Source organism: Chroicocephalus ridibundus, chromosome 6 (genome assembly GCF_963924245.1).
Source record: "Chroicocephalus ridibundus chromosome 6, bChrRid1.1, whole genome shotgun sequence".
In the NCBI taxonomy this organism is placed as follows: domain Eukaryota; kingdom Metazoa; phylum Chordata; class Aves; order Charadriiformes; family Laridae; genus Chroicocephalus; species Chroicocephalus ridibundus.
The window spans coordinates 23,355,494-23,377,316 of NC_086289.1; the positions used below are offsets into that span (position 1 = coordinate 23,355,494).

Below are 21,823 nucleotides of genomic sequence, written 5' to 3' on the forward strand. Positions count from 1 at the left end.
CTGGTTGTTTATTCAGTGATCAAGCAGCAAATTCAAAGAGTTATAGTAAATTTCCATATATCATTATAATTGCAACATCAGCAGCAAACAGAGTTGAGGACAGATCTATAGAACATGCACAACTCTTTCAGTTTATAATAGTCTGTTATCACCCAGCAGTCATAAATGCCCAAAACATTCTTCTTAAATTTCAAATTTGATTCTTGTATTTTTAACTGAGCACTGAAATCTCAAACCCCCAGAAGTTTTGGACTACACTGAGGTCACCTGCAAGTTGTTATTGTTATTGTTCTTAATCAATACAAGTACCCTGAGGCTATCATTCTTCAAAGTTTATTTTGCATAGAATAGTAAGTACGTGAAGGAAGAAAGAAAACAAAGGAACACTTTAAAAAACACCGCAAGCAGAGAGAAACACATCAAAGACTTCTATTTCGAACTTTAGCTAAACTAATTATTGAATTTTTCTTATCTTCTTATTAAAAATATGCAAAATAGTAATTTTTCTAATGATACCACTTGCTTTCCAATGTTTCTATAACTCTAAAATATGCTGATGTATTGCAAAGTCCCCAGACTCTTTAAAACTGTTTCCCAGCAGAGAGCATCATCAGTTTCTTACAAAACAACTGGTTATCATCAAATGAATACATGAATTAATCTGGCAAATTCTTCAATTGCGAACTGTTTTAGTTAAGTCAGTTTGTATGAAAAATTTACAACAGCTGGCAACCTTGAAAACATTTAATAGAAAAGTGGCAAAATAGCGCCTTCCTTTCAGTGAACGGATCCTACATTTGACTGAATTGTTGAGATTTACACGTTCCCAAGCATGTTACCCGTTAAGTTGTTGGGGTTTTTTACCTTTCCTGTACTGGCATATTTTTTTTTTTTTATTATCAAATACAGACAAGCTAACGTCAAGAGTTCTCTATGTCCTGTTACTTCCGGTACGAAAAAGAAGAATTTGCACATGCTTATGTGAAGGACTCCCATCTTGATCCCAGCAGTTTGTTATACACAATCACAGTAGCATGTAGTTATCTTTCCTATTAGAAGCGATGACATTTTTTATTTGGAAATGGGTTACTACTAAAATGTCAATGCAATTAAAGATGTTTCGGGACAGACTGATTAAGAGTTTATTACTGAAAAATCAAATTTCACTGTTCGTACATTTTTAGAAAATTTCACCTTCACTTTTCTATGAAAAGTCACGTATCTTACCAAAAGTATATTACATTTCAAATCACTACGGAAGATATTAAAGTAACTGTATATGAAAACTCCTGGAGGTCAACTAGAATTTCCTAAATGTTAATTAAGGCAAAAACTTCAGTAGGAAAAAAAAATTAAGGTTAAAATGGAGAACAAATGGTTCATTTTCATGTATTACTTTTTTCTTTCTCAACAGGACCACAAAGCATAGCCCCACCTTCATGCACTTGGCAGCAATTCAACTTCATTCAGATTATCTGCCATATACTTCACTGATGTTCCAACAGCCACTCAGAGTAGAAGAGAGCAGATTATCTCAATGAAGAATGACAAGCCTTTTAAGAACCCTGGAGTGGTTTTCAAGAGTATATTTAGCATATCTTTACATATTCCGCAAGTATATTTAGCATGCCAAATATTATATTAAAAATTAAATTCAAATCATATGAGGAAAAAAAAAGAGCCTGTTCTTATTCATGTATTCAAGATCATCTATTGTTCAAAAGTTTTTTGTAAGTGAAATGGTTGAAAAGCTTTCATACCATATTTTGATATATTAACATATAGTGTTGCTATGTAAATGTCCTTTTCAAGGACAATTACGTTATTTGTAATCATCAAGAACAGGCCAAGAAGACTGAATTAATAAATAGGGAATGTCTGTTGAAATTTTTCCTTATAAATGACTTTGAGGCAATCACTCTTGCTGCATCTCCTGTTTGTCTACTATCCCTAACAAGCCCAAAAGGCATTGTGCATGCCCTTCACAGTATATACCCACACATGTTATTAGAACAGCATAATTTTAATACAGAAATGAAGTATCATACACCATGACTTGCAAAATACTATTTCAAATGGTATGCCACTCTAGTAGGAATCTATTAAGAGATCCCAAGCTGGCTCCAGAAGAATAGTTAACTTAAAAAGCATAGCTCTGAAACTAATTGTATGAATAAGTGAATATTTGTGGAATGTAGTATACTTAATAAACATGCTGAAAATTAAAAAATTATTTGAATTCAAAATACCTGAAAAATTAATGGCAGAAACACAGGTCATCCTTAATGTTGTTATCTGTAACCCCCCTCAGAATTTTAGTAAAGAAAAATATTAATAATTGTTAAAAAACATTTGATTATATAAATAAAATGCATCTACTTTATACAGATAAACAGCTATAATAAATTAAAATACCTTGCAGTCATGACTCACCTGTTCTCCAAAAACCTACAAACACACCTTACTGCATATTACCAGGGAAGCTGGATTATGTATAATAATGCTACAGAATTCAACTTTTTAAAAACTAACTAAAGGAAAAGGAGGAAAAGTGAGTAAGTCTGGTGATTTCAACAGGACAGTCCAAACAGCTGGTCAATATCCTCCTGTAAACAGGCCTTTGTCATAGGAGAAAGCACAGCAAGGAAGACCACATTCACATGTTAAAGCAGACCTAAAATTTCATTTGAAAACCTCCGTGAAAGTGTGCTTATAGAAAAATTTAGGACAAAACAGATTAATATATTCAGTTACCTCTATACTAAAATAACCTCTGTCTACATAGTCACCGAGGAAGAGGTATCTTGTGTTAGCAGGTGATCCTCCCACTTCAAACAGCTTCATTAGATCAAAGAACTGGCCATGAATATCACCACACACTGCAAGCAAAAATTTTGTTCAAATTAATTTAAAAAAAATCTAACAGAAAAGTTACTAAGTTATAGTTACGTAAACAGCCACAAAGTACTTCTAATTAAAAGGAAAGGCAGGTATAAAGCAGGAGTTACAGAAATTTTTTAAGCTTCCCCCTTTGCTTTTCATTAGGATGCTGTCCTCACTACCTGTGACAATGCTGATGATAGCCCTATTTGAATCTGGCAGATTGTGGAACATCTTTCTATCACAGTCAATGCACTGAGCATTGAGGTCTTGAAAGTTGTCAGCAGCTCTTTACTGTCCTCCCCAACCCCTTCGGTCTCTTTGCAACTTCTCCGTGGTACGCGTATTTGAAAATGCCTGCTGCTTTTCAACAATTTGCTCTGTCCACGTGGGATTGAAAAAAAGCAGGAAGTATGCTTTTGTTTCTGAGTCAGACTAACATACCTTTTTAATATCATCATATCTTCTCTTTGCTCAGTTACTTTTCTCCTTCAAATAACCATGTTCACTATTTCAACAGTGGATTTTTCTTGTGTTTTTAGAATATGAGACAGGACAAGACCAGTGGTCAGCAACCTAAGGCAGAAGTGCCAAAGATAGCAGACTTTGAAGAGCATACAGCAAAACCAGGTCATCTCACAATTAAAAAAAAAATAATTTAAAAAACGTATGGAAGAAGAACTGCTCCCAACTCCTCATTCCCACAGGAGTTCCCATCTCAGTGGAAGTCAGGAGCTGCCTTCTTCTTCTGCATGCGGTATTGCTGATAACAATTAACAGGAATTTGAGAGGCTATGCCTTCCATTGCTGGAAAATGTCACCGATCAACTGACGAATAGCATCTTCCGACTTCTCAGAGTTTATCAGCAAATTTTTTGGCGAAAAAGTTCTAATTTTGGAAAGAAATACTGGATATGGCACACCACACCTTAAAGGTTGTTATTCCCTTGGAGCAGACCATTTGTCATCATGACCTACAAAATATTAGACTAAATGGAATGTGTCCTCTTTTATGTCACTTTTCTTAAGATTTCTACTGAAATGCTGCAAGAACTTTCCTTCTTTTTCAGCTGCCAATATACCAGTAGCTACGGGTAACTGCCTGAATAAACAGAAATACAAAAATTCTAAACACGTGGACAACACTGTAGTTTTGAGCTTTGTCTGGAGCTTCAAAAGACTTTGAGTTCAGACAGTCACGTTGGTTTCCACTGTGTCAATCATTCTGACATATACTGTTTAAATGTTTTCATTTACCTAATACTAACAAATTAAAGCAAGCTGATGCCCTAAAAGAAGCTTTTAAGACACTAATTTTATATAAGTCCATTTAGAAGAAAACATATTCAAATGAAAGAAAATCTGATTTGAACACAAAAATCAAATCTATTTTCATTATCATAAATAACAGATATGCAACATAAATTATTTTCTATAAGCCTGGATTGTTTATAAATAAAAGTACTAAAGTATACCAATTCCAACTTTCACCAGGTCAAAAAGAAACAGAACTAGTCAAACCATGAAAATACTCCAAAAAACCCTAAGAGTCAGGTTTATATCACAATGGATCAGGCCCTAGTGCGTTAAAGAAGCTAAAACAATCTTCTAACACTTTCCAGTACTACTACTACCACCACAAGAACATTGTTTCACATGCAACTGTCAGTCTCACCTACTGAGGAATGATAAAGGTGTATTTTTCACTCAGAATTCCAGTTCACAGCATTTGGTTCAAACCACAGCAATTAGCTTTTCTTCACATATTTAGATTTCAGAAAAATTCTGAGTTCATTTTTCTGTTCAGGGTAGATGCCTTTATTCCCACTTACAGCATTGCAGGAATTACAAATCTGTAATTCATCAGCTTTTAATTTTGTCATTTTAATACCAATCATACTATTTTTTTCCAATAGGTTTAATGCCTTCAATTTGCAAAATAATGTGCAGCCCATTTTTTCAGACCATTTGAGTACTATTAGGCAAATGCAGTTGTGAGGGATAATTCAATAAGATTATACAGAAATTTTACTTTAGCAATTTTTATGACAAACTCTACTACTGACAAAATCTGGCTTCTTTCCAATTTAATTATGAGTGAAATTATCTAGAAATATTACCTGTAATTGGAGCTTCAACTTCTATCATAGTTTTTTCCCTCCGTAATATTGCAGCACCCTCATTGATGATTCTAAGTGCAATTTCTTCATCCACTCGACCTTCTTTTACCAAGTGGTTCTTCAAAATGTCAACCCTTGGTCTTCCATCTGTGTCAAACACTTCTTCGGATGTCAAGCGATGCGTTGGTGGAAAAGGGACAGCTAAAATTTAAAAAGAAGAAACAGTACTCACAACAATGTTATTTTAATAATATACTCCATCTAGGATTGGATCTGTCATGGAATAGCTGCTATCCAAAGTAGCGAATTTGTCTTTCGATCAACCAACTCGATGACATCATTAAAAGGTGGATGGAATAGTGCTATCTGCGTACGTATTTGAAAAAAAAAAATAACATCTATAATGTGCAAGTTTGTAGAATTTATAAAACAGAATTAGAAGGCACAATAATATGTACAACATTTGGAAGAGTCAAAACTGCCTTTGCAAAGGGACATCATCTCTCTCCAATATACTGCCGTTCTCTGAAGGACACAACAAGTATTGGCGACGCAGGAGATCCATTTAATAGCCACTCAGACTTGCAAAAGGCATTCTGAAATAAGCCCATCATCAAAGCCTCAAAACAAAACAAAAAAACCCAACTGAACAAAAACCCCAGCAAAACAAATCCAAAGCCAGCAAGAAAAGGATACAATAATGTTTAAAGGACTAGAAATAAATGGAGGTAACAGCCAGCACCTGGAAAGGAAGACGGTCACTGAAGGAGACCCACTAAAATCTGTGCTGTTTAATAAATTCATAAATTACACTGACAAGAAGGTAACTCATGGAGTGATGCAGCCTTCAGATGACAGTAAGTATTCCAGACAATGAAGAATAGGGCAGGTTATGAACAGCTACAAAAGCTGTCCATGCTACTGAGTGGCTCAGCAAAATATAACACATTAAATAGTAATAACTGCAAATTAAGGAAGGAAATAAATCCTAACTTTACATATAAAAATCACAGATTATAAAATTACTATTACTATTCAGAAGGAAGGTCTTTCCTATAGTTCCAGCAAAATACTTGATGCTGACACATCAAAGAAACCTAGAAAACTGAATGTTAAGAACTACTAGCAAATAGAAAACAAAAGAAGATGCAATTATGCCACTAATAAATCTAGTATGCAACTCTGGTTTGCCTGTCTTATAAAAAAGAAAGATTAATTAAAAAAAGATTCAAGGAACAATAACGGAAATCAAAGAATTAGAATGATCTCTGCTACAGGAGTAACTAAGTAGACAAGGATTCTTCAGCCTAAACCCATGAAAAGTAAGGGGGACCCTACCAGAGGTCTACGGCAGGAGAAGGTGAAGGGAGAACAGCACCTGTGTGCTCTCAGCCCCAGAATGGCAGAAAGGGGAAGGATGGACTCTGCCAGTTTGGAGTTCTGTCAAACCACCGACTAAGCAGCAGAACAAGTTCATACTATCAGAAAAAACTGTATTTGTGGGAGCCTACAACACTGCCATTGTAGGGTGAAATTCCTTCTTTGAGCTTCTTTTCCTTATTTTCCTGTTGTGCTGTCTCTAAAAACATTAAACCAAGAGTAGACGCTGTCCATATACTAGACACAAATTTAGAAATTACTGGAAATATGAGAAGTCCTTGGATCCTGGCTCATGGGTCAAAAGCAGCCATATGTGATCTGTATCTTAAAGATGTGGAGCAGATGAGAGGTCTGAGGCTGGGGAACAAACCAGGCTCAGCAACTGCCCAGAGAGCACATTTGACAGCTGGCAGCTTACGTGAATTCAAACAATGGCAGTCCAGTAGTTAACTACTGCACAAATGAAATACGGATGTGGAACATGGGAGAAGAGGATACATACAATTTCATTGCACTCATGCAGGATTACAGGAAATCAAACTCATCTGATTTTAAAAAAATGCACACAACTATTGAAAGAATGAAATAAAATAGAAAAGGAGCAAAACTCTTCAATTTCTCTCCATTTAAATATTATTTTAAATATGTTTAAAAAGAAAAATTAGAGAAACACATCTATTCAAAGATAAGAACTAGTAGTATGAATACACTTGTAACTAGATTATTCATACTTTCTTACTCTCCAAAGTTAAACATTACATTCCAAAAATCAATGCTTAAGTACCAAATCATTCACTGACTTCATTTAAATTGATTACTAGCAACACATTGCTACCCCTCTGTTTTATGCAATAATAAAAATCTATCAATAAAACAACTGATGCATAAATCACACACACACACATATATATATATTCACCGAAATTAAATTATACTAGAAAATAAACTGGAGAATTGTCTATTCTTCCTTTTATAAAAGTTTCCAAGTAGGAAGAAGTTGAAAAATGTGCCTTGACATTACACAGTGTAAAAACAGATTTTGCATTTTATTTTTGGACATAACGCATTTTATTAACAGAAAAGAAATGGCATGCCTTTCCTTCCAGTCTCCTCTAGTAACGATTCAAGTTTCATTTGGAAGTGTTAAAATTCCATGTAGTCCAAAATATTAATAAACTTAGCGTATTTAAGAAATCAAAGGACAACCACTTCTCTTCCATGCACAATTGTTTAAAAACATAAATCTGTCTCTGAAAAGAGAAATCCATTGTTCCAACAAGATAAATTTAACTAATTTTTAGAAGCACTGGATTACAACCATGCAAGCATCAATTCTAGCATTCACTGTTTTTTTTGAACTTGACTTTCCCCTGCTTTTTTTAATACTTTATTTGTGGGCCCACAACTGCCTTCAGCAATGCAAAGTTGAGCTCATCCCTTTATGAGAGACCAGACAATTCACGAAGTAGATTAACCCTGCTTTAATTCTTGTAAAAGCATTACAGATCACACCTTCCCAGAACCAAAGTCAATCACCTTCAAAACACAGTTTTGTTGGACTTGTGCTTCATTAATTCTAGCGTTGTTCCTAGATAACGAACTACTTAAGTGAAAGATGACCCTTCTTTCTTTTTGGAGGTTCTTTGGGTAGATACAGGGTGTGGTAGAGAACGGTCTGTTTAGGTGACCAGCTGTTCTTCATTCTATGTGCAAATCATTACTGACTTATGACTACCAATGACTATTACCGCAGAATTCAGAAAGATGATGTTGACCTCCTGCTTATGACAGTTCAGAAATATTTCAGGTCTTCTAAGCATATGGCAGATGGAATTTTCTTCTTAATAAAGTTCTTATGTCCACAAAACATAGTTCAGACCAGATTTGCAAAAAAATTAATTCTGACGATTTTAACAAACTACAGTTTTGACTTCGTCTAGCAAGTTACATTTTCTGTGAGGCTATAAAACCAGATGTTTCTGTCCAGTGTCTGGAAAGAACTGTCTCAAATTATTTGAATTAAAATACTTATAAAGATTCAAATTAAAAACTGTGTATATCTAGGGGTTATGTATAATCTTAAAAAATCATGAGTATTAGTATCAGAAGTAGTTAAGCAACCGTAAAGTTGTATTTGTCTCATGAAAAAAAATGAAGTCTTAAAGCTAGTCCCTCAGAGTTTAACAAAATCCTTTTCACACATGTATTTTCCCATTGCTCAAGAAGGATATTTTCTTTTTAGAATAATCTTCAGAGAAGACAGAATAAAACATGACTAAAGATTTTATGTGCACTATCCAGCTGAATAAAATGGTAACACCTACTATAAAAACTGTTTCTTTCCATATTATACTTCAATTTTTGTCTCAACAATAGTTAACACTATATTAGAGCTCATACCTTTGAAAAATATTACAAATAACATCTTTTAATAGGTTAAGGATGATAATTTTTGAAGCATGTAGACAATTTCTGCAAACTAATGGGTTTAATTAAACCTTTGATGAAGTAGTAATAGAATGTTATAGCCTAAGGAAAAAGAATTGCAGCATGATGTGTTCCAAGACAGAAATATGACCCATGTTTCAAAGTCTTTGTGCATAACCTGTGCTCTCGGGACTGTAACAGAATAGTAATTAAGAGGAATTACCCTAAGGAAATAACATGGTGTTGGTCATTAAAGGATTCCCTTCTTTCCACTCCCAGCAAAGCTAAGCAATAGAAAAGCATTCAGAGATTAATCTCTAAAGCAATATGCACTGCAGCACAAAATAACTGACTATATCCTATTAGTAAAAGTATAGACATTAGTAACAAAGATAACAAACCATGATTTAGAATAACATACAAGATTGTCTAAAACAAAGCATTTCTTACTAGTCAAAATTAATCAATTTCACTTTTAAAATATGTATGGATGATACAGTTTTAACAATATTGATTCAAAACTTTAAACAGTAATGCTGGGGAAAAAAAACAGTGGGTAGCTTTTGGGATTTGTTAACAAAAGGTTTTGATGTTTTTTATTAGTATTTGTATATGCACTTAGAAAGAGGGAAAAAAAAAAATCACCTTTCCTTTACACTGCAGTGCTACTTAAAACAGAGATATCAAAAGCTAAACCTCTAAACCTAGTTCTACACTGACTTTCTACAAGCTTCTGGGTACATTTATAACTTACAATAAAGCATGCTAGAGAGATCTAAAAGTTAGCACCAATCTGAATGGATAAATTCACAGTACATTGTAAAGAGGTTCAAAAGTAGAAAAACCACATTAGCACGGCACTTTACCCAATATAATAATCCCTGCTGAGAGGTGCAGTATGGCAACTAACACAAACACGCTACTTCCAGACCCAAAGCAGATCTCCCATTGCCTAGTAACTGAGTACAACAGTAGCTGCTAATAAAATCTTACATGTAGATACTGTAAATTCAAATCATGCTGATATATATGCCCATTTTAATAACCTTGGTTAAATCTGGCTTGTATCAGAGACACCCTGTTGGAACAGGCTCTTGAAACAAGATGAGATCAAAGCCTCTAGACTAATGGTAGGAAAAAGTATCAGGGATCAACCGTACAAGGTACTGTACCTCCACAAGCAAAGTATTTTCTGCTCTTAAGACCTTAAAACTTAAACAATTCTTCTTCTCTGACAGTGAAAGAAAATCAGCCATTTTTCCTCTATAATCAGGAGCCCATGACACATTCCATGAACTCAGCTTGGTCTGTAAAAGCATGCTGAACATCCCAGATTTCATTTTCTGTTTTAAGAGTGGTTTTGATTTCACAGATAAAGTCTCAGCTCACATTACTAAGGTTACTAAACACAGACGTCGTGTTTGTAAAGAATTTGTTGCTTTGGTGGTAGGTATACATGAAACAGTATATAATGTTTGTCTCCACTAAGTGATGTGATATATATCAGTACAACCGTGGTGTTCTGTAAAAAGATAGGCCAGTATCCTTCATTTTGTCAGCAGGTTTATTACCACGATAACACAGTTGTCTGCGGTTTTTCTGCTGTTTGGTCAGGCTTTGTGGGCTTTTGGTTTTATAAGTGCATTGCTGTCTATGTAATGTCACTCAGAAGAATAACAAAGCCTAACACCTAGCACATCTTGCAGTCTGTCCCTGGAGTTTTCATGCCTCTGCCAACATCTATGCAGAAGAAAGAGATGTAGCACCCATGACTGCTACAAGGACAGAATATATCCAATTATCCTTCTGCATTTGTCAGAACAGATTTCAAAAGAAATAGCATAAATTCATCGCAGATGGTCTATGGACCAACAACCTTGAAAATATTAGTTAAGCACAAATGCACAGCAGCATCTACTCGAATCAGAAAGCTAGAATCAATAGTTGTCAAAAGATACGAGTTACCATATTTATCCCAAACAAGAAAGCACAGATTCAGCAACGTCGGTTTCTTGCAAATTACGGTATTTTTCCTAAATGCCACAAAAAACTATCCCTTTACTCAAGTTTCTTTGAATGCACGCCTCCTGCTATATTAACAAGCACTCCAGAAGCAAGGAAAAATGACCCCAAAAACACTGAAACCCTACGAAAGCACTGCAGGCGCTATTTATTTTATCCTTACTTACCATGTACTTGCAGTCTTAAAAGTTTCATGGAATTTTAAATCTCAAATGAAACTATTGATATACTTAGTATGCCATGTCACATTCATCTTTTATAATGTCTGTGTAATTTCTCAATTAACTTGGTTGATACTTTTGGAAGTTTATCTCAGGAAAAATACAATTGTGTTTGAAAAGTATTTAAAGATGCTCTTACCATTAAAATGACCATAGCGGGTTAAGCCAAAAGATGATTTAGCACTCAAATGTGCTTCTGGGAATGTTGGATTCATAAGTCTTTCCCTTCCTGTACTCTCTGTTTTCCAAACAGGGTGGTTTAAGGATTTCCTCTAGAGTTTCATCCAGACCATCATGTTTACCATCACCGATAGAACTATTTTTCACTATTTTGTGAGACCCTGAATAGACACTTTTATAGTTTTTGCCTCCACTGCACCTTATTGCTATGAATTCCACAATTTTAATTACACATTGTAAGTAAAAGTATTTTACCTTTCCTTTACATTAATTTCAGGAAAATTTTGTTTAGTACTGCATTTCTCCTTTTCACAGGGAGATGAGAATTACGCTTGTTTCCTATTCAACTTCTCCATTAAATACCATTCATGATGTAAGCAGTATCTAACTCTACCCCTCCTCAGCTACGCCTTTTCCAAGTCAGGGATTTCTCACCTTTGCTGCTCACGCTGCATGAAAGCCACTCTGTGCCTCTGAACATATCTTTAGATAAAGACAACAGTCAGGAAGGGGGACCAAAATTACATGCTGCTGTTCAAGATGCACATATAACACAAGATGCATATAATGGCATGATGGCGCATTCTCTTTTTTCTAAACTGATCTTCTAATAATCCCTAAATTCTTATCAGCCCGTTTGACTACCACTGCACCAACATTTTCAGAATATTAACCATTCAGACTCTAACATTTCTTTCCTAAGCACACCACGCTCTATGTTTAAGCAAGAATTTTTCTTTCCCTTGTAGAGTTTACTCCACCTTTATCAGAACAGTGTGTCCTGCAACTTCTTTGCCCAGCCACTTTCGGAAACATCTCTGGAAGTTTACTATCCTGAATAAGCGTTATGATTTGCCATTCACTCTGTTTTCTACATAACTTATGAATACATTTAAAAAGCATGCATGACACATGCTAACCTCCCACACCTACGGCAGTTTCTTACCTATTAACATCCTGTCTTTCCTAACTAATTTCGATACAAAAGAGGGTATTCCTCTTTGCTTACTTTAAAGGCTCTGATGAAGGAACCTGATTAATAGTTTTACCTGGATGCACCAGCTCACTGGCTCCTCCAAAATATTCTAACAATTTCTGTTGATTTCCATCTATGAAAACTGTACCAACTCCTCTTCTATTTCCCCAGGGACACAGTTAGTCCACTCTTTCTTACAAGTGCTATGAGTCTGCTTAAACTAGACTTACTGATCTACAGCTCTTCAGTTCAATCTAGAGCTTTTAAAAAAAAAAATGCTGCTGCGCTCCATTTCTCAGACTCAGAAGATGAGTTATGCCACAGGCTATGGAAAATAAATCTGCAATTTTGCACCCAAAAACCCCAAAGAATTCCTTTAGATCCACTGACAAATATCTGCTGGTCCTGGGATATTTTTTTGGAACATTTGTTTTGTTGATATGTTCTGAAACCACTTACATGTCAATGAGACAATTCTCTGGTCCCATTCAGCAATAAGAACTGACTCATGTGAAAGAGTCCTTGGTTCCTTACACAATAAACACAGATGTAAGTATTTGCCAGATGTTTCTGCTCTGGCCTTACCTTCCCAAGCCTCAACTACCAATTGGCCCTACTGAAATTAAGGCAGATTTCCATTTTTGGGTGGGGTTTTGTTGTCATTACGTTTAAGATTCATTCACTCAATCCTTTCTCTCCAACAACAATAAAAAATAGTATAAGGCCAGTCAAACACTAACTTATCAGAATTCAGTTCCACTCCATTGTCTCTCCCAAAACAGAACTGTGATTTATTTGTTTGTTTATTTTTAAAGTATGACCTTTCAATACTCTCTTTACTCTGCTGCTTTTCTGGATCATTTTAAAATCGTTTATGACCAGCAGCACAAAGGCATTCTGAAGTGCCTTGTAATATCTTTAAAACAGCCTTCATGCTGCCTGTAAGCATTTATCCTTTTACCTGCTGGTTTTGTTGTTTTTTTTTTTTAACCGGACTCTGAATTTTAAAGTTAAATACTGCAATGATTTCTTTTTCTTTTACATGTCAATCAGTGTTTAAAAACTAGCTATTAGCATCTTAATTTAGGACCCTGCTCAAGGCTATGAGTTACTTTCTTTGCGATTCTCTAAAGAGTTGTTTCAATGAACTACCATTTAATATCCAAAATGACTGCCAACCAGACAGACTGTATCATGACTTTTATCCAAAACAAAAGGAATACTGAAGCCTCCCATTTCCACAAGAACAGACATCTCCAGATGTTCCACAAGAATGGACAATTTAGCAAAAACCAGCCACTATATCAGCGTGGCAAGGTCCTGTGGATTGCTTCCCAAAGCCTAGCAGCAGCCATAGTGGGTCAAGCGCAATGCCAGGGAGGACAGAGTACTTCCAAGTACAATTTTGTGGTGTAGCTACTCACAGGTGGGTCCAAGAAGCCCTGGTGCTTTTCCCTCAAAGGAAAGCCAACGATGGCTCATCCTTGCCATGCCCAGGACCAAACAGTCTGAGCTTACAAGCACTTCTTCCTCTCTATCAGTGAAAAACACTTTACTACAAGGCAGTAAAACCTTTGTTTCAGTACAAAAGATACAATACAATCACAAATTGAAAGTATGAAAGTCACATGCCCTGAAAGGTCAAGCACGCTGGCTGAAGTCAGCCAATCATGCAAGGAAAAAAAAAAGCAAACCCAAATGAACCATATACAGCAGTTAAATATCAATGTCATTTTAATAAAAAACCATTCCACCCCCTCGCTGTGATTTTGATAGAACATAATAGAGGAAAACGCTACCTTCCATGAGACAGTAAAACACTATCATTCTCCAAAGATGAAGAAAAGTTTTCTAAGGTGCCTTAGAAAACAGTGAATCAAGACGACAGGTACATTTTCTTATCTCTGTTAAAAAAAGCAGTAACATAAGCCTCGCCGCAAGACACCTTTGGAGAACCAAATGCCAAAAACTGACTTTAGATATTTCAATTCCATAGCTAACTATTAATTTATAGGAAACTCTGTAACTACAAATTACTCAGACAATTTTATTAAGCCATTAGAAGAGAAAATTTGAGCATTTTATATACTTTAAAAGCAATCAATAAACTTTGATGATACAATTCATACTTGGTAAAGTATGCCAGACCAATACAGCTAGACTGTATAGACTACATATTTAAAGCCATTATTATGTTTATTATGTATCGGTCTAATATGAACACTACACCTGACAGACTTTGAGATGTTTTTCCAGATATATGCACTTCCCACTAATTGCTAAATATACAGGTCAATGTATAAAGGGGGACACATCCTAATTACTATCCCACCTTATTACAAAAGATTAGTTACCAGTGCTACAATAATTTAAGCATTTTTTCTTGGGTGAGCATCTGTTGCCCATCTCTGACAAAATATATTATTAGTGGTAAACAATTTAATTTCTCATAGCCTCTAAAACTTAATGGTTTCTGTTATTTTTTCCCCTCTTCCAGTAATACAGAGGAAGAAAATAAAGCTAAAATAAAAGTGAGAGATGAAACAATGCAAATATCAGCAAGCATTAAGTCCTGAATTCACATTTCCCCCGAAAAAGACCTAGTATATGGAGAGCATGAAAGCTGAAATATGGACCAATACACAGATACATCAGATCATATTGCCACTTTTTTTTTTCCTGTGGCTGTTCTCAAGGACCTGAGACATTATAAATGAAACGTCTCAGCAAGGAGAGACAGAAAGCCTAGGTACCCCAAGGATGGTTTTTTTTGGGAACAGAAAAGTTACAAAAGTAACATTTTGAGAACACTTTTACACTCTTTTTTTCCTGCTATAGGGGATCACATTAAACAAAATAAACACGAAAAATTATTGCCTTAAAAAGAATCACTAAACCTTATTCCAGTAAATAAATTCAGTAATAATTATCAATAAATAAGTTGCTACTTATTTATTGATACTTGAACTATTGATGAGTTGATACTTATATAAAAAAGAGGCAATGTCTGCAGTGATTCATAAGCATTACAGAAGTTAAAAGTATAAAATGTTATGCAACCATTTAAACTGTTGTCTTAACAGTTTCACCAGCACACCTGGTCCACGCATTTCCAGTATAAAAAAATAGGACTTTTAGGTGCCCTGGTATGCAGTCTTGACTTGACAAAAGCAGAGAACCCACTTTAAGAGAATATCACCATATCTATAATCTATTCATTGTATAATAGGTAAGAGCATAGCGAACATTTCTTGAACGTGAGCGGCAACACATCTGCTTGTGAACAGGGATGTAACATAATTATTACATTTTAACATGGTTTCAACAAATGTATTTATGTTGCATAGATACTCCCAATGGCGCTGACATAACCTGCAATCTTGCACCCCTGAGGTCGCTATCTAAAAAAAATATTTCCAACTTCTTTGCACCTAATGGGGGGTGGGCGGGATGACACGACCAAACCACCCTGTCCTTCATATCAAGAACACGGACAGCTTGGCACAGCTGCCCAGGCTTTCTCCAGAAGACAGTGATTCAGCATGATAGGTACGGACAGGACAGGTCAACAGAAGGAACAGAAAACGGCTGCTATATGAACATTTAACTGGTTGCCATTATGTCAGATGAAGCTATCAAAGCCTGATTACCCTTACAATAGTTCTGTATCCTACACACCCAGGTTCAAAGAAATACTGTGACCCCAGGCTGCAATCCTGTTAGAATGTATGATTTTAAGCAACCAGATGCAGAGATCACATTTAACAAGCTGAATTACTAGGCAATTGGAAATCAGCAGGTTTTCCAGCACACTCTGAAGTATCTAATCACTTACTATTAGTTCTCTTGCATTGTTTCAAGAACTTAATTTGTTACAACAAACTGCGGTAAAGGTACAAAAATTCAGCAAGTCTAAACACTATATGTTAAATAGCACTAATGAGCACAAGTTTCCAATAGACTAGTTTTAATAACATTTCCTACTTTTACTCTTGCAATTTTTTCAAACAAATCAACAGGTTAAGCAATCCAAAATGAGTAACAACTCACTGTGAGCAAAGCTTTCCAGCTTACTGGAAAACATGCTGATTTCCAAAACATACTATGGGATTCCAAGGCTTTAATTAAGACCTGCTGAAGACAAAGACATCCTTTTTGTTTCCCGAGACCCCCTGTTACATAAAAAGTTAAACGAACAGATCTCCGCCCCTTTGAAATCGGTCAGACGCTATGTTCCTAGGAACGTCAATCTTAAAAGCAAACTGCTTTGTGTATAACCACGAATTCCAACAGCCAAGGTCTGCTATGACAAATATCTGCACTGCCATCATCAAATACAGTTCAATATCAAAACCTCTGACATCAAAATACAATGATCTGTAATTCAAATAATCAAAACCTTGACGTTCTTTGAGGCGTTATCTATGCTATCCTCTTAACTGATGGTTTAGATGTAACGAATATGTTTTAGGATACTTCAGTTGTGAAAGATTATTCTCCCCACAAATACTAAAATGACACACTTGATGTGCTCTGGAGCAAGGATCATGATAATTTACACCATTTTAGTAACTAGACCACCTCAGCTCTACACAAACGTGTGTACTTCAAAACGTTTTACTTTTTCTTCTGAGAAGTATAACGTTCGACTTCTAAAGGCTTCCCCTGAGACTGTGCTACCAAGAAAGGCCACGAAGAAATAGATCAAGGTGAATTTCCTCCATCAGAACTGGGAGCCCGAGACCCGCAGCCAACGAAAGGGGCGGCAGCCCCTTCCCACTCCCTCTCCCCGGCGCTGTCAGCTTCTGCCATCGCAGGGATCCTCTCTGCGCAGACGGAGGAAAAAAAAAACCAAAACCCAGAGAACCGGGCGTGAAGGGGCCAGACCCCGGGCGGGGAAGCCGGCGTGCCCCGGCCAGCCCAACACACTGGTGCCGACACCGCCCGAGCAGCCCCTCCGGGCGGGATGCGCCAGGCCCGCAGGCCGCGGGCGGGCAGCCCCTCCGCCCCACGGCCGGCTCCAGCGGGCGGGCAGCCCCGGGGCTCACCGCCGGCAGGGCCAGCCCCCGCGCCCAGCTCGCCCCCCCCGCCCCGGCCTACAAACCCGGCCGACCCCCGGGTACTTCCACGCCAGGGCGGGCACCTGCCCCCGCACGCAGCCGGGCGGCCCTGCCGCCGGCACGCCGCCCCCGCCCGCGAACAGCCCGGCACCAGTCAGACCCCCCGAGCGGCAAGCACAGGCCGGGGCGCCTCTCCGAGCCCTGGCGGCCTCTGCCCCGCCGGGGGTCTCGGCCGCCGCTCCGGGCAGCCATGTTCCCCGCAGCCCTGCCGGGCCCGGGCGGCGCCAGGCCGCGGGTTCCGGGAGAGGCTCACCCTTGACGGCGCGCTCGCTGGTGGCGTGAGGCGGCAGCAGCAGCACCTTGCTCCCCTCCTTGGCGGACATCGCTGGGCGCTGCCGGGCTCCGCCGGCAGCTGCTGGGCGCGGCGGCGCCTTCGTCCGCCTCCTCCGCCGGCGGGCTGGCGGGGAGAGGGGGGCGCGGCGGCCGGCAGCGAGGCGGGGCGGGGGCGGCTAAAGGCGCCGGGTGGCGGCGACGGCCCAGCGGAACATGGCGGCAGGCGCGACTCCCAGCTCCTCGCGCAGCGAAGGGACAGTCCGCCTGGGGCCCGGCATGCACCGCGGCCGCCACCCCGCGAGGGGACTACGGGAGCGTGGAGAAACTCCGGGCTCCGCCGCGCCGGCAGCGCGGCTGTTAGGGAGCGTGGCGAAACTCCGCTCTCCTCCGGGGCGGCGCCTCCGCCGCGGGGCGCGGGGAGGGGCGGAGGCTACGGGCCCGGCGCCTCCGGGCTCTCTTCCCCCACCCCGGCCGGGGGAGGCGGGCGAGCAGCCGGTAGCGCCCCGGCGCCCCCGGGACGGGCGGGCGTCAGGCCGAGCCTGCGGGGTGGCAACGCGGGTTGGGGGGGGGGTGCGGGGGGGAGAGGGGCGGCGCGGCGGGCGGCCCGGCCCGGCCCCCAGCGGCCCCTCAGCGGGCGAGGGCCGGCGGCCACCATGGAGAGCTCCGCGGGGCCGCTCCGGCGGACGGGGCAGGGCCAGGCCCCGCCGGCAGCGCCGGGGGAGCCATTTTGTCAGACGGCGAAGGCTGAGGGGGCGGACGGGCCGCCTCCCCCGGCCCGGCCGAAGGGGGGTCCACCTCAGAGCGATGGGTTGCCTCCGCCCCCTCAGCAGGCGCCTCTCACCTACAGCACCGCAGAGTCACCTCTCCAGCCTGGGACAGGAGAATAGAATCATAGAATGGTTGCGGGTGTAAGGGAGCTTAAAGATCATCTAGTTCTAACGCCAAGAAGGAGGTCGCCCTAGGGAAGAACCGGCGGGTAATGCAGCCCTCGGGAAGAACCGCCAGGCCATGGAAGAACCGCCAGGCAATGCAGCCAAGCGTCTCTGCCCCACGCCTGGAGCTGAACAATAGCTGAACAATAGCGGGCAAAGGACAAAGGAGGGGGGCAGGAGCAGTGACAGGCCTGGGTACCGCAGCACCTCCCAGGCCCTGACAGCCCTTGAAGCTGCATGAGGGGACAGTGGGGCAGGGCATTGCTCCACTGGCCTGATCCGTGCAAAGGCTGCAGGACAGCCCTGCTGTCACAGAATCATGGAGTGGGCTGGGGTAGAAGGGACCTTTGAGAAAGATCGAGTCCAACTGTTAACGGAGCTGGTGCTAAACCATAGCGCTAAGCACGTCTATCTTTTACATACCTCCAGGGATGAGGTTCCACCACTTCCCTGGGCAGCCTGTTCCAATGCTCGATAACCGTGTTGGTAAAGAAATTTTTCCCAAACCTCCCCTGGTGCAACTTGAGGCCATTTCCTCTTGTCCTATCACTTCTTACTTGGGAGAAGGACCGACCCCCCCCTCTCTACAACCTCCTTTCAGGTAGTTGTAGAGAGCGATAAGGTCTCCCCTGAAACCAATCGTATACAAACCATGCAAATTTCGTGTAGAACAACAGGTCCAACCATATGCAGGGCATAAGACAGGGCAGAAAGGCTGGTGTAACAGTACTAAACCTAAGCTAATCTGGTCATTCTCATGACTATTTCATATTGCATTAACTTTTCTGACAAAAAAAAATTTAAGTGGTTCCTGCTCTCGCAGCTGTTAATTTCATCCTCTTTCTTCGAATTTAGTATATCCTCAGTTGTACCAGTGTGGGTTGGCTGTAGGACTGCACTGTAGTTGAGATCACATAAGTTAGCTGGGTTTAAAAAACAAAACCAAGCAAAACCCACCCCCAAACCAAAAATCTCTGAATTTGGCATCACCTAAATATCTGCCAACAAACCCGGTCCCATCTAGCAAACATCTAAATACATACATAAAACCATATTTAATCAAATGCAGTATATCTAAAGAGTTGCCGCCTTGCTTCTCAGCTAATAATACACCTCCTATGCATTACTTGTACTGAGCTGTGCAACTATTTCACACAATAAATCAGGAATTTAAGAAAGAAAAGCTGTTCAGAAGTAATAGTTTCCAGCAAGGTCTTGGTTCTTGCCTCATTTAGATTTAAGGGAAAAGGATGACTGAGGTGAGTACCTGGCATCTTGAGCATGAAAAGCTGTTTGGCTTAAGCAAAAATACATTAAAACTGATGGGTTACACGAGAGCTTTGTTTGACCTTGCTTTTTTATTACATGGCCAAGACAGTCCAATCAAGAAACTTCAAATGAAATATCACTGTAAAGACATTCAAGGAAGCAACTGAAAATTTTAAGGGAATCAGAATTATAAACCCTTGGGTTATTTATTAATGACTCTTGTATTGGAAAAACAGAATTCTATTAATTCCGTGTCCACAAGTAAAATGAGTGCATGCAGACAAGAGAACCAGGATACATTAGACTATCACGGAAGAAATCCTGGATGACTGTTTTGGATTTATCACAAAGCTTTCCAGGAGTAGAAATTACTACTTAACATCACATGTTCTGCAAATGTCTGTCATTGTACGACCAATTTAAAGGGCCTGTTTTTTAAATAGAACAAAAGCTCATTTGTTTCAATAGCATACACGTGTATCCACTCAGAATATGCAGTGAGAGCATGGGATAGGAGGGGCAGTAAGTAAATGTTGCTGCTATTGACTTAGCATTAGCTGAAAGTAGATCTGCTGGAACAAGGAACGCGGGGAATGAATTCACTCTCTTATTTAGAATCAAGACAAGCTCAGTAATAAATGCAGTTTGAATGTTTGACAGCGTGCAACAGCAGAGAGATTCTCATGTTATAAAGAAATCGATTTGTCCATACATTTCCAAACACACAGGGAGCCTGAGACCTTGCTGAGTGTTGTCAGGAATTTCCTCTTCACCTCACCTGAAGTGCAGTTGCAAGAGAGATGCCTCTTACTTCCTTCAATTGCTCCCTTCTCTCACAAGCCCGCAGCCGACATGCATCTTGTCTCCTGGGGTATGAAGTAAAAGGGGCTGACGCAGTCAGAACTCTGGTTGCGGAAAAAGCAGAGCATAATTTTATTTTGTTATGATGCTGTGCCAGAAGGAGAGATTATCAGCTTCTAGGCAGCACAGCTAGTGCCCTGCATGCTGAAACGCTTCCACTCATATCCAGGCACCACCTGAAGAAAAGGCTCATACAGATGAAATCTTGCTTCCCCTACCCCCATAAATACACCAGGTTGATGTGATAAATGGTATTATGTCTCCCTACAAACTGTACCTTCTTAAACCATTAAAAATCGTAATTTGAATGACCTCTTTTCTTTTTGGGTGGGGTTTTTTTTGGGGTTTTGGGGTTTTTTTTTGGTTTTTTTTTTTTTTTTTTTAACAACAGCAGCTAGAAAGAAAAAGTTAGCTAGCACACTTACCTTGGGGTTTCATTGCTGTTATTTTTCTTACACGTTGCATCTTGCCTCATTGAAATACAGAGCATGTGCCTTTGTCATTAGGACAATACCAAACTCAATATTAGGGAGAGAGAGAGTGAACTACAGAACTCTACCTAAGCTCTTTAGCTTGTCATTGAAGCTTTTTCATGTAGTATTGTCTCTAAATCTGCTAGAGACTGGAAGGGGCATTCACATTACCTCAACTTACCTCACAGTGAAAGCAAAGCTGATGGATTTGGTACATCTTGTGTTCAAGGAATAAAACGATTTCGACTAGCGCCACATGTAGCATTGTGATTGTAGGAACTCAGGAACACAATCACAAACAGAAACTTGGCCTCGCAGGTAGAAGTCAGCGTGCCTTTGTAACCCTGACAATTTCCCACAAATGCCAGACAAATGAAAGTATTTCTGAAAAGCAGAGTCACATTTTACTTCCTGTTCAGCTTTGCCACCAAGTGGCCATTCCAGTCCACACATTTAATATCTAATTAAAAAAAAAATTTAAAAAGCGCACCTGATTCCTATTCTGACTGGATATTCCAAAGCATTATCTAGCACTGGAACAACTGCTTTTGTAACAGAGAAACAATTCAGCAAGAGAAGCACATGGAATAATCAAGGCAATCCATGTTATTCTGTACCGTGGAGAACAGAGCCATTTGGGATGTAGATGATCCCTGCCTTCTCAAAGCAGCCCGCACTGCAGCTGCATG

The 21,823-nt window shown here is 39.7% G+C and overlaps 1 protein-coding gene across 7 annotated transcripts in view; it reads right to left on the reverse strand.

Annotated features, from left to right (window-relative positions):
- The window catches only part of PPP3CB (protein phosphatase 3 catalytic subunit beta), a 50,939-nt gene extending 32,830 nt beyond the window's left edge, over positions 1-18,109 (reverse strand). For 2 of the 7 annotated variants that reach the window (XM_063338925.1, XM_063338922.1), the window contains exons 1-3: positions 17,580-18,101; positions 5,001-5,201; positions 2,755-2,879 (exon numbers count right to left, since the gene is read on the reverse strand). In XM_063338925.1, the coding sequence (XP_063194995.1) occupies positions 2,755-2,879; positions 5,001-5,201; positions 17,580-17,649 (396 nt within the window). In that variant the 5' untranslated portion in view covers positions 17,650-18,101. Of the gene's footprint in view, positions 1-2,754; positions 2,880-5,000; positions 5,202-17,579 lie in introns of all 7 variants that reach the window. The other 5 variants (XR_010071626.1, XM_063338923.1, XM_063338924.1 and 2 more) reach the window with 5 other exon arrangements.
- Between the last annotated feature and the right edge of the window lie 3,714 nt (positions 18,110-21,823).